Source organism: Delphinus delphis, chromosome 19, assembly GCF_949987515.2.
Source record: "Delphinus delphis chromosome 19, mDelDel1.2, whole genome shotgun sequence".
In the NCBI taxonomy this organism is placed as follows: domain Eukaryota; kingdom Metazoa; phylum Chordata; class Mammalia; order Artiodactyla; family Delphinidae; genus Delphinus; species Delphinus delphis.
The window spans coordinates 9,500,778-9,513,499 of NC_082701.1; the positions used below are offsets into that span (position 1 = coordinate 9,500,778).

The following is a 12,722-nucleotide window of genomic DNA, read 5'->3' on the forward strand; positions in this document are numbered from 1 at the left end:
AACTTAATTAGCAGATTATAAACATTTCCATAAGCTATCATGAAGCAACATGAAGGTGCTCTAATACTCATGTGTTGATTTTCATTTGTTTGGAATTTTCCAGAGTTCCATCCTGGAGTTCCCTGGAAAGGACTTCAGAATATAGATCCCGAGAATGACCCCGACGTCACTCCTGGAAGTGTCCCCACCGGGCCTACCATCAATACCACCATACAGGATGTCAACCGCTACCTCCTCAAGAGTGGAGGTGAGGGGGCGCCCCGCCCGTGTCCATGCAGTGGTCTCCGTGCAGGCGCTCCAGGGCAGCGGGAGGGTGTGGGTGGTGAGGCTGGGGCGTGCAAGGCCCGTCCGCTGGGAGCCTTCTCTTGCCGTGTGATGCAACGTAGTGCTTACGGGGAAATGGAAATCGATTTGGGTTCAGTGTCTCTGCTGGATTTATTAACACATCGTTTTTTATAAACATTGTCTTATAAAATAACAATATTAACCATCATGCTTTTTAAGAAAAAGGTTTCCACTTGAAATTCTTTGAGCTAGAAGTGAACTGACCCTTTACTCATCCATGTCAGCCAATTTTTCCTTTCCTCAAAGAGTCTGGTAAAAAGCCTCAGATCTTTCCCCAGGACTTGCTTCCTGGCACAAGCTCCCGATGCTGTAAGGTCTGGCACACCCTCTTCAGACTTCGGGATCCAGTCAGAGCAAGTGATGAGCTGAGCTGCAAGGTTACAGAACATAAACAGAGATTTCAAATGCAGTGTCGAGAAGGGCAGTAACTTGCCTTTCCTTAAGGCCTGCAAATGAAGACGCTCTGTAAGTGCCGTTGCTGATGGAGTTTTATCCTCGTAATTCTAATAATGGGAGAGAATAGCCAGCTTACCAGAGAGGCTCAGCACTAATAAGGCCACTCGCATATTTCCCAAAACATTAATTTAGGTTTCCTACCTAAATATGGCCTGTGGGGGAGAGGCCGTTCTTATCAGTGGTTCTTTCAAGTGACAGGATTCTGCGTGCCTGTGGTTCGGGTAGAAAGGCGCCATAAACACAGATCACCTTCCCATTTAGTGCCGTGCATTCCTCGTGTCGCGAGGCGGCTGCATCTCAGAGCAGGGACATTGCAGGCCACCCCAAGGTCAGGGACGGATGAGTGGCACGGGGGACGAGAGGCTGTGGGACGTGGAGCCTGTTTGAGGTGGTGGGGACCGGGGGGTGGCACAGCCAGAGGTGAGACTTGGCCGTCGCCCCTCGGCACCCTGCGTGTGGCCGCAGGGTTGAGCCGGGCAGCCGGGTGGGTCAGCGTGTTCGAGGTTGTGGAGGGTGGGTGAGCCATGCCGATCAGGGCAGTAGAAGACCTTGGAAAGAGTCGAGGCTGCTCGGCACAGAGCAGAGCTTCCCAACTGGTGCCTGATGGTCAGCCCGTGGTCCCTGGCACCTGGGGCCTTGTGGGCCACCTCCGCCTTCGCATGCGTGTGCCGTGATGCGACACAGGCGTCCTGGAGGGGCAGGGGAGTTGTGAGGGCAGAGCTGAGCAGATGAGACGAACGTCAGGGCAGAGGGAAGCTCAGCCTCAGAGATGTTGGCTGAAACGGGACCTCAGCTGTAGGACAGAGAGAGCTCCCTGCAGCCTCACATGGCCCTGTGTGACCTCCTGGGGCTGGAGCCCTGGGACAGCGCCTCCTCCACCCCGTGACCAGGCCTCGCCCCGGAAAGCCCTGGCTCCCCCACCTCCTGGTTTGTTTATCTGAGAGAAGGGGCGGGATGAACGGATCTTTATGTAGAACTTATTTACAAAAGGCACCACAGCCGCAGGGCCAGAAGTAAACTGCAAAGGCCAGACCTCGCTGACCGCCCCTCTCCAGGGCCCACGTGCCGCACCCAACACTCGAGGGCCTTCAGGCGCCCCAGGGGCTGACCTTGCTCAGGGCCCAGCCACAAAAGCCTGTCGTATTTTTGAGTGACCAGCTTGATCTGAAATACAGAGAAGGGACTTCCCTGGTGGCACAGTGGTTAGGAATCCGCCTGCCAATGCAGGGGACACGGGTTCGAGCCCTGGTCCGGGAAGATCCCACATGCCGCGGAGCAGCTAAGCCCGTGCACCACAACTGCTGAGCCTGCGCTCTAGAGCCCGCAAGCCACAACTACTGAGCCCACGCGCCGCAACTACTGAAGCCCACGCGCCTGGAGCCCGTGCTCCGCAACGAGAGAAACCACCGCAATGAGAAGCCCACGCACCACAATGAAGAGTAGCCCCTGCTCGCCACAGCTAGAGAAAGCCTGCGTGCAGCAACGAAGACCCAACGCAGCCAAAAATAAAATAAACAAATAAACAAATAAATAAAATACAGAGAAAAAAAATGGAGAAAATGTGCCCTAGAAGGAAAAGAGTGAGAAATGCCACTGGCCTCTTGTTGTTGGCTTATTTATTTTACGTACTTTCATAATGGAATTTTTTTTTTTACTGAGTATACTAGGTGTTGGGTTTTTATTTGCATTTTTGTTTTTATTTATTGTCATTGGTGTTAAGTTCTGATTTGATATTAAAAATTTAAATTAGCCCAGTATTTGTTTGGATGTTATTTATAGTTTTAACCTTTATGAGGTGAATAGCAACCAGAATGGTAAAATGCAGCTGTGCCATCTCCTGACAAATTGATATGAAAAGGAAAATTAACCAGAATTTTATGGGACAGTTTCCACTATTAAACTAAAAATGTCAAAACTAGAACACTGTTAAAATCTAAGTATCCTACTGTTAATTATAAAAGAAATGCCACGTAGGGTTAAATAGTCTATAATTTGGGATCTTGGGTTGATTGCATTTTGTTGGTAGATGGAAGCAGAGGGTTCAGGAACTACGATTAGGTTGTCAGTAAAGCTGACATCTTTCAAAATTGAAGACCTGCAGATTACAAATAAATTTTAATGTTCATCCGCTCTCATGCCATATTCTAAGGAGGTCAGTTACAGCAGAGCAGCTGTAAACAGCTGTGCAGGTTGTAGACCGCACAAGTCTGGGAGGTGCCACACGCCTGGTAGTCCCAGTGAAGGGTACTCCCGACGTTGTTCAGTGCCATCCCGGCTGGGGCCCTGCGTCAGGGGCCCGTGTCTTGTGAGATTCCGTTCACGGTAGTAAACCTGACAGCCAGACTGTTGTGTGCGCCTGTCCCCTCCCCCGGCCAGCTTCCACACTCTGGCCGAGTAACTTGCCAAGTCAGAAGAGCTCTGATCCATCCTGCTGTAACCCACAAGTCACCACGGCTTCATCCTCCCTCTTCCCTGGCTTCCTGCTTTCCTCAGAAAACGGATGGGGTGACATGGAAACAGCACCAGCAGGGGTGCTCCGGGGGCCACACCCCGTCAGCCCCCCTCCCAGGAGCAGGAACAGGGTCCTTAACAGAGGGAACCGCAGTTCTGGGGACACGATAGCTCACAGTGACACAGTTACTAGCACACATTTCTCCTCATTATTCCCGTATTCAAAAGAGAATACGAATGGGGGAGATGGGATACGTGAGACCTTTCGAGTTAGGAAAAGCGCTGGTCTTTTTATGGCAAAATCTGTAACAGAAAGCTTGGAGTTTTGTTTACAGCTCTATGGATCTTGCTGGAGGTGTGAAAAGGTGGAGCTGGCCCCGTGTTTTTATTTTTATCTTACTTGGAAGGGGAAACCGTGGGATCCTTCCGAACTTGGACGTGTTGTTGTAAACACTCGGTGGTCGTTCTCTTCCCTCCTGCTGCCTGGTTTCCCGCACCCCGCCCCGGCCTCTCCCAGGGCCCCGGGCCCCCAGAGGCGGCGGTGTGCCCGTGTCTTCCTCTCCTCCCCATGGTCTTGGCCGCGTCACGCTCTCATTTTCCACCATTTGCTCAAACGGCAGCCTAGGAGGACATTGGTTCTTGGCTGTTAGGACTCTCAGGCCCAAGCTGAGCGGCTCACCCCGCAGGCCCGTGCTCACCTTTCTTAGTGCCGCGTTTGGTTCTGCAGGGTCCTCCCCACCGTCATCTCAGAGTGCCACACTGCCTTCCTCGAGTGCCTGGCCGCTCGCTGCCTCCGGCTACAGTCGCTCTCTCAGCAGCCTTGTGCCCGCTCCTAGTATTGCAGGTACGCACCTGGCCTCTCGACTTGCAGGTAGCCTTTTCTCTCTTTCCGCAAACAAAACGGATGGCCTGGCTTTTCCTGGTGGTCTGTCTGCTCCTCCCTGAGCTGGGAGGCCATGTGGTGTGATGGAGAGCGGGCCTGAGCTTTGCTGAGCAGCCGTGGGGCCTCGGGCACCACTGCTCCCACCCACCCCCCACCCCCGTGGAGTGGGAATGGTGACACCTCCTCCGTGGGCTGTCACGAAGATCCGGGGATTATGTGAACTCCCCAGGGCAGGACGCGACACAGCTGCTTTCCCCTCTCCTCCCTTCCCGCCGTAGCCATGAGACCAGGGGTATAGGAGGCTTAAAGACGTGAAGGCGGCCACCTCTGGGGACCTGCTGTTAACTTGCATTGGCCACCAGGGGCTAGGAGGCCACAGCAGCCCCGTGCTTCACTGCCGTCTCTGGGATCAGTGCAGGGCCTGGGTTGTTCCTCTCTCAGTGTAGACCTTACGAGTCTTTCAAGTTAGAAATTTCTTTTAGGCTGAGAGGAGAATTGAGAATTGTTTGTCATAGTAACTTCAAAGGAATTGTTATCTGGAAGTTTTAAGACAAGGATAGAGATAATGGACACACACACAAACAGAATGTGTACAGTACAGGTTTATAAAAAGAGGTGGAACTTAAGTAAAGAGGGTTTATTGTTTATACATTTCTTCAAATATGTTTCTGCATTCCACCAGCCTTTGTTTAAATCCATGTAAGAATGCTGTAGGAATTCCTTTTATACCAGTGCCTAGGGGAGAAAGTCGTTTTGATGTACTTTAGCGTCTTATTTAAAGAGAGAAAAAGAGCTGCTGGATTATGTCTATTCCTTCTAATGTTTATTCCCTCTGATGTTTACAAAGGGGATGCATTAGGCCTTTAGTGCTTCCCAATCATTTGGCTAAAGAGATGGGCAAACAAAACCGTCTTCCCATATCTCAGGCAGTTTTTTATGGCGTTTTGTTTTTTCTGATCAGTGACGCCTTTGCTCAGATTAGCATTTGTTGTTGTGAAGCTGCAGTGGACCCTGGCCGCCAGGGTGGCAGAGGCGCTCCACACGGGGCTTGTGCCGGCCTGGGTGCTGCCCTGCTGCCCAAGGAGCATGGTGACAGTGACCACTCTGCCTGCTGTCCTCGCAGCGCTGGGCTGCTGAAGCAGGCGTGGCAGGTGCCCCGGGCACAGGAGGGGCTGGAGCTGGTGGTCATTACTGGTTTTGGTTTTTCTCCCCAAGAGCCTTAAAGCAGGCTTCCCCCGGCCAAGGTGCCAAGATGCCAGACTGCTCAGCCCTGGGCCACACCCGTTTCTATAGGCATGGGGAGCGAGTCTCAAAGCCGCAAAGATGACGCTGGTCAGCGTGAGCTCAGGCGGGTTATGTCAGAGGGGGCGTTGCTTTGACAGGGGACTGACACCTAAAGAAATGGCGTCAAAAGCTCTTGACCTTGAGTAGTTTGTTATGAGATAAGATGTGTCCCAGCAGAATTTGTTAAGTTTAGCTTTAACACTGAACTACAAAAATGCAGTTTTTCTGGGTGGCAAGCGCGTGTCTGGCACATTTAGCAAATTAAGTATCAGAAATACTGGCAAGATCTATACCGGACACCAGCAGACTGTGTCTCTGGGCAGAAATTCAAGAGAGAGGATGCCTGTGGTCCTCGTGTGGGAGCTTGACTTGGTGCTACATTCCGGTCACGCAGTCCTCTGGAGCCAGAGCGCCTGGTGTGATTCCCTAGGCGCTGCCGTGACTTTCCTTCTCTGTCTCAGGAATGCCTATGCTCCACTTCTCTGCCTTTCCAGGTAAACTGTCAGACATTAAATCGACGTGGTCCTCTGGCCCTGCCTCTCACACACAAGCCTCTCTGTCTCATGAACTGTGGAAGGTGCCCAGAAACACTACTGCACCCACAAGGCCACCTCCAGGGTTAACCAATCCCAAGCCTTCCTCCACCTGGGGAGCCAGTCCCCTCGGCTGGACCAGCTCCTACTCCTCGGGTACGCGTCCGTTCTCGTGTCCAAACGGGGTGGCTGGGACGGGGGTGTCCGTGCCTGCTCCGCTTGTCCTTTAGGGAAGATGCCTATCATTTTGTCCTGCAGCTCCTTTGTAAGGACTCCTGGACCCTGGGAGGGCTTAGGAGGGGCCAAGTCGCCCTAGACCCTCGGGGATTATCTGGGCCCAGGCTCTGCTGCCTGTGTTTCAGCATCAGCCCTGGGTGCTCGCACACACAGCTTTGTTCGGAGCCAGGAGGTCCCGGCGGGCGGTCTCGGCACCCACTGAGGGGCCGCACTGGGCCCTTGGAGAGGCCCGATCAACGAGCACGAGGGTCTCGCTTCCCAGTGTGAGCGCACCACCCCATCCTAAGTTGCAGTTCTGGAGGCTTCTCCCGGCCCCCTGCTGAACTGCGGGGACGAGCCGGGTGCACAGGGCATTTAAGAAGCCGAGAGTGAAGCCAGCCCTGCAAGTCTGCTTCATTTTTGTTAGCAAGTGGGATTTTAGAGCATTGATTATAAAGCTGTGGGGGAGGGGGGCAGAGGAGGAGACCAGAACTTCCAGGCAGTTCTCAAGTCTCTGCCACCACACCCGCCTCCCAGGGGTCTGCAGGGACTGTGACTCTGGGTTGGTTTCCGGGGGTTGGGAAAGGCTTGGAGCACAGGTTCGGCCCGTGCTGCGTCCGTGTGGTGAGACGGGAGGGCATCGGGAAGAGCTGTCTGACTCACCGCAGCCTTGTTGACCGGGTTCTTCCCTGGGCACAGGTTCTGCCTGGAGTACTGACACCTCAGGAAGGACAAGCAGCTGGCTCGTTCTCCGCAACCTCACGCCCCAGGTACAGGCACCCGGTGGGGGCATCGCCAGGCCTGAGGGCCTTGTCGGTGACCCGAGGCCTCACTCATGGCCCAGAGGCAGCGCCGGCAGCATGGGTCATTTAACCATGTTGCTGGTGAATTGTTCACCTTTCACTCTTCCGAGGCTGAAAGAGTGTCCCCTTATAAACAGAATTGCTCACCTGCACCCGCTCCAGAACCATTTGGCCTGCGCTCACTTTTCCCAGGGTCGGGGGCCGCGAGGCTCTGTGTGATGTGCTCTGGAGAGAGGGGGTCGGAACCAAAGCAGGGTTTTCTCCTTCTTCTGTTAGCCCAACTCAGAAACTATAACTGAAATGTCCAAGATTTTAAATTACACAGTAAGTTACAAGGTGCAAAAGGTTAATATCATAATCATATAGTAAGCCCTTTCAAGGACAGACATCTTCCCAAGGTACCGTGCACCTGGATTTCATAAACGTGTATAGTGAAGAATCCCCAGGACGCGTGTTCCCGCCCCTCTGCTTCCTTAATCAGATCGATGGCTCCACCCTGCGGACGCTGTGCTTGCAGCACGGGCCTCTCATCACATTCCACCTGAACCTAACCCAAGGCAACGCCGTGGTCCGGTACAGCTCCAAGGAGGAAGCCGCCAAGGCCCAGAAGTCCCTGCACATGTATGTCCCTCCCCTGCCCTGCGCAGCCCTGGCTGCAGCCCGGTGGTGCGGGGGCTGGGCGTTGTGGGTGGGTCCTGGGGCCGCAGCCACAGAGCACCGCGGGCGGGCGGGAAGTCCGATGTGGTGTGGACAGGGTCGGCTGCCCCCGGGGCCTCTCTCCTCGGCTTGCACTCAGCTGCCCAGTCCTGTGTCCTCAAGTCTCTCAGCCTGAGTGTGTCTGCGTCCTGACTTCCTCTCCTTCTAAGGACACCAGTCTAAGTGAATTAGGGCCACCCCCCTGACCTCATATTACCTTAATTCCCTCTTTAAAGACCTCTTTCCAAATACAGGCACAGTGCAGTCTTGGGGCTTAGGGCTTCAACATATGAATTTGGGGGGGACACAATTCACCCCGTAATAGGTGTCTTGTGACGTGTCGGTTTCTTCTGCTGCTGAAGTGCCGTGGCTCGGCCTCCCCCGCACCCAGTAGGGAAATGGTCCCCCAAGAGAGCACATGTAGAGCCCAGTGATAGAAGATGCTCTGTCCATAGAAGATGTCTCCAGGCATACGACACATTCAGACCCACTGCTGGGCCTCGTAGTGGTCCCTGCAGCCAACTCCTCTCCCCTGATTAAAGGATGCTTTTGATAAGATGTGTGAGTAGACCTACTCAGCGACATCACTTGGAGTGTGGACCCTAGAAGTTAATCATTCCTATTTTTAGCCCAGGGTATAAAATTGCACTGACCCTAAATGATGCCCAAGTTTAATGGTCCATTCATGCACTTCCTCAAGAATGTGCTCTCTACACCAACACAACATAGCTGCTAGAAGTCTAAGGTGAGAAAAAAAGGTCATAATCTGGCCTTGGAAATAGCTATACTAAAACGTAAACTGCAGGACCATTTCTGGGTGGCCTGTGACATGAAGCCTCCAGCTGCCCTTTTCCCATTGCAAAAAAAAAGGGGGGAACGCCAACGAGGCGAACACAGGAAGACACACAGCTGCTCTGCTCACATGACCCCTGTTCTGCTTTTTTTGTTTGTTTGTTTTGAGTTTTTGTTCTGAGATGTAACTGACATACAACAGCGTATCAGTTTAGAGTGTAGTGTTGATTTGACACATTTATATATTGCAATGTGGTTACCACCGTGGGAGCTAACACCCACATCAGGGCACATGATTATTATTTCCTTTTTGTGGTGAGAACGTTTAAGATCTACTGTCTCAGCAACTTTGAAGTAAAGGATACAGAATTGCTAACTGTAGTCACCGCGCTGTACATGAGCTCCCCAGAACTCACTCATCTTCTAACTGGAAATTTGTACCCTGAGACCAACCTCTCCCCATTTCCCACCCACAGCCCCCGGTAACCACCATTCTACTCCCGAATGTTTCGACAAGTTTGGCTTTTTTAGATTCCGTATATGATTGATATCATGCAGTATTTATCTTTGACTTATCTCACTTAGCATAAGGCCCTCAGGATTAATCCATGTTGTTGCAGGATTTCCTTCTTTCTCATGGCTGAATAATATTCCAGTGTGTCTGTTTGTATCTGTGTGTGTGTGTGTGTGTGTGTGTGTGTGTGTGTGTGTGTAAACATCTTCTTTAGCCACTGATTTGTTGACAATTAGGTTGTTTCCATATCTTGACTATTTAAGTAATGCTGCAGTAAACATGGGAGTTCAGATATCTATCTCTTCAGTAGCCTATTTTCATTTCCTTTGGATATATACGCAGAAGTGGGCTTGCTGGATCGTATGGTTGTTCTAGTCTGAATTTTTTGAGGAACCTGTATACTTTTTCCACAGTGGCTAACCAATTTACGTTCCCACCAACAGTGTAGGAGGATTTCCTTTTCTCCAGATCCTCACCAACACTTGTTATTTCTTGTCTTCTTAATGATAGCCGGTCTAACTAGTGTGAGGTGATGCCTCATTGTGGTTTTGACTTGCATTTCCCTGATAATTAGTGATGCTGAGCATCTTTCCATGTGTCTGTTGGCCATTTCTGTGTCTTCTTTGGGAAGATGTCTATTCAGTTCCTTTGCCCATTTTTTAGTCAGATTGTTTGGGGTTTTTTTGTTATTGAGTTATATGAGTTCTCTATATATTTGAGTTACAGGATATTCTCTATATCAGATAGATGGTTTGCAAATACTTTTCCCATTTTATAGGTTGTGTTTTCGTTTTGTTGATGGTTTCCTTTGCTGTGCAGAAGCTTTTTAGTTTGATGTAGTCCCACTTGTTGATTTTTTTCTTTTGTTCCTTGTGCTTTTGCTGTCATATCCAAAATTTTGTTGCAAAGACCAGTGTCAAGGAGTTTTTTCCCTATGTTTGCTTCTAGGAGTTTTATGGTTTCAGGTCTTATGTTTAGTCTTTAGTCCATTTCAAGTTAATTTTTGTGAGTGATGTACGGTAGGGGTCCAGTTTCATTTTTTTGCATGTGGTCGTCCAGTTTTCCCAGCACCATTTATCGAAGGGACTGTCCTTTCCCCATTGAGTATCCTTGGTGCCCTTGTCAAATATTAGTTGACTGTATATGTGGGGATCTATTTCTGGACTCTCTATTCTGTTCCATTGGTCTATGTATCTGTTTTTATGCCAGTACCATACTGTTTTGATTGCTGTAGCTGTGTAGTGTTGTTTGAAATCAGGAAGTTTGATGCGTCCAGCTTTGTTCTTTCTCAGGATTGCTTTGGCTATTTGGGGTCTTTTGTGGTTCCATACACATTTTAGGATTGTTTATACATTTCTATGAAGAATGCCATTGGAATATGATAGGGATTGCATTGAATCTATAGATGGCTTTAGGTTGTATGGATATTTTTAAAGTATTTTTAATTCTTTCAATCCATGAATACAGGATGGCTTTCCTTTTGTATCTTCTTCAATTTCTTTCATCAAAGTCTGGTAGTTTCCGTGGTGTAGATCTTTCACTTCCTTGGTTCAATTTATTCCTAAGTATTTTATTGTTTTTGATGCTATTGTGAATTGGATTTTTTCTTTATTTCTTTTTCAGATATTTCATTGTTAGTGTATAGAAAGAAATGCAACTGCTCTCTGGGTGTTGATTTTATATTCTGCAATTTTACCGAATTCTTTGATTACTTCCAACAGATGTTTGATGGAGTCTTTAGGGTTATCTCTATGTAAGATGATGTCATCTGCAAATAAATTTTACTTCTTCCCTTCCAGCTTGGATACTTTTTGTTTCTTTATCTTGCCTGATTGCTCTGGCTAAGACTTCCAATACTATATCAAATAAAAGAGGTGAGAGTGAGCACCCTTGTCTCGCTCCTGACCTTAGAAGAAAAGCTTTCAACCTCTTACCATTGAAAATGATGTTAGCTTTGTGTATATGTATGGTTTTTATTATGTTGAGGCCTGTTCTTTCTGTACCCTATTTGTTGAGGAGTCTTCATCATGAAAGGACATGGTGGGTTTTTTTTGTTTTTTTTTTTTTGAAAGGACATGGTATTTTGTCAAATGCTATTTCTACTCCCGTTAAGATGATCACATGATTTTGATCTTCCATTCTGTTAATGTGGTGTATCCCATTTATTGGTTTACATATGTTGAACCATCACCCCTGCCTGAATCCCAGAGATAAGTCCCACTTAACCGGCGTGTACTTTGTTGAGAATCTTTACTTTTTTGAGAATTTTTACATCTATATTCATTTATATTGGTCTGTGGGTTTTTTGTTTGTTTTTTTTGTGTGTGTTTTTTGGGGTTTTGTTTCTTGTTTTTTGTTTTGTTTGTTTGTTTGTTTGTAGTGTCCTTATCTGGCTTTAGTGTCAGGATAATATTGGCCTTATAAAATGAGTTTGGGAGTGTTCCCTCCTCTTGAGTTTTTTGGAAAAGTTTGAGAAGATTTGATGTTAATTCCCCTTTAAGTGTTTGATAGAATTCATCATTGAAACCATCTGTGGTCCTGGGCTTTTCTGTATTGGGAGTAATCAGCTGATTATTGATTCAACCTCCTTTCTCATTATTGGTCCATTCAGATTTTCTATTGATGATTCAATTTTGGTAAATCGTATGTTTCTAGAAATTTGAACATTTCTTCTAGATTATCCAGTTTGTTGGCACATCCTGTGTATTTCTGTGTTATCAGTTGTAATGTCTCCCTTTCATTTCTGATTTTATTTGTGTCTTCTTTTTTTCTTGGTTAGTCTAGCTAAAGGTTTGTCAATTCTGTGTATCTTTTCAAAAAACCAGCTCTTATTTTCGTTGCTGTCCTGCTCTTTTAGGTGTGTTCTGGGAAACACTACCATCTTGGCCGAGTTTGCTGGCGAAGAAGAAGTGAACCGTTTCTTAGCCCAAGGCCAAGCACTGCCGCCCACCTCCAGCTGGCAGCCCAGTGCTGGGACCAGCCAGACGCGGCTGGGCGCCTCGGGCAGCTCCCACGGCCTGGTGCGCAGCGACACTGGCCACTGGAACGCCCCGTGCCTGGCAGGCAAAGGGAGCAGCGACCTGCTGTGGGGCGGGGTCCCCCAGTACTCCAGCAGCCTGTGGGGCCCCCCCAGTAGCGACGATGGCAGGGTCATCGGAAGCCCCACCCCGCTGAACACTCTGCTTCCTGGCGACCTTCTCAGTGGGGAGTCCATCTAGCCCGGAGAGGCTGCGTGGGCACCGCAGTCATCAGCACTAGGAAGAAACGCTGACCCTTTCCAGTCCGGGCGTCGCTGAGGACCCCGCTTGACCCGAGCAGCCCGGCAGCCCTTTCAAGTACCTCTGTCCAGTACTGAAGACGAACCTTGGCCGCAGTCCTTGCGAACTGTTCCCAAGACAGTGCGGGCTGCGCTGGGTCAGTGTCATGTGTAATGACAGGATGCTTCTCACAGCTTTTTATTTTGTGTCGTCTTATGTTTGTATGGTGTGTTGTCATTTTGATTTTTTAAGTATAAAAGCTGCTTAGAATAGTTCTATCATGAAGGGCACTTTTCAGATTGTGGGCTGGAAAGGGTTATTTTATCAAGGGGGTGGGGAGGGGAGGGAGGGAGACGAGAAAGCCTATTTAAAACGAGCCTGTGACGATTATGCACATTACCAGAGGCGGACCCCGTAATCAGGGGGAGCTGGCGTCCATCACTGGGACACGGTCCTGGCGGCCCAGACCAGCGAGCCGAGCGGAAGGAGCGG

The 12,722-nt window shown here is 49.4% G+C and overlaps 1 protein-coding gene across 1 annotated transcript in view; it reads left to right on the top strand.

Moving 5' to 3' along the window:
* The window catches only part of TNRC6C (trinucleotide repeat containing adaptor 6C), a 127,417-nt gene extending 115,045 nt beyond the window's left edge, over positions 1-12,372 (top strand). Inside the window, exons 18-23 of the mRNA XM_059996999.1 lie at positions 104-247; positions 3,980-4,096; positions 5,914-6,108; positions 6,868-6,938; positions 7,453-7,592; positions 11,831-12,372. Of these exons, the coding sequence (XP_059852982.1) occupies positions 104-247; positions 3,980-4,096; positions 5,914-6,108; positions 6,868-6,938; positions 7,453-7,592; positions 11,831-12,191 (1,028 nt within the window). The 3' untranslated portion in view covers positions 12,192-12,372. The remainder of the gene's footprint in view (positions 1-103; positions 248-3,979; positions 4,097-5,913; positions 6,109-6,867; positions 6,939-7,452; positions 7,593-11,830) is intronic.
* The last annotated feature ends 350 nt before the right edge of the window (positions 12,373-12,722 follow it).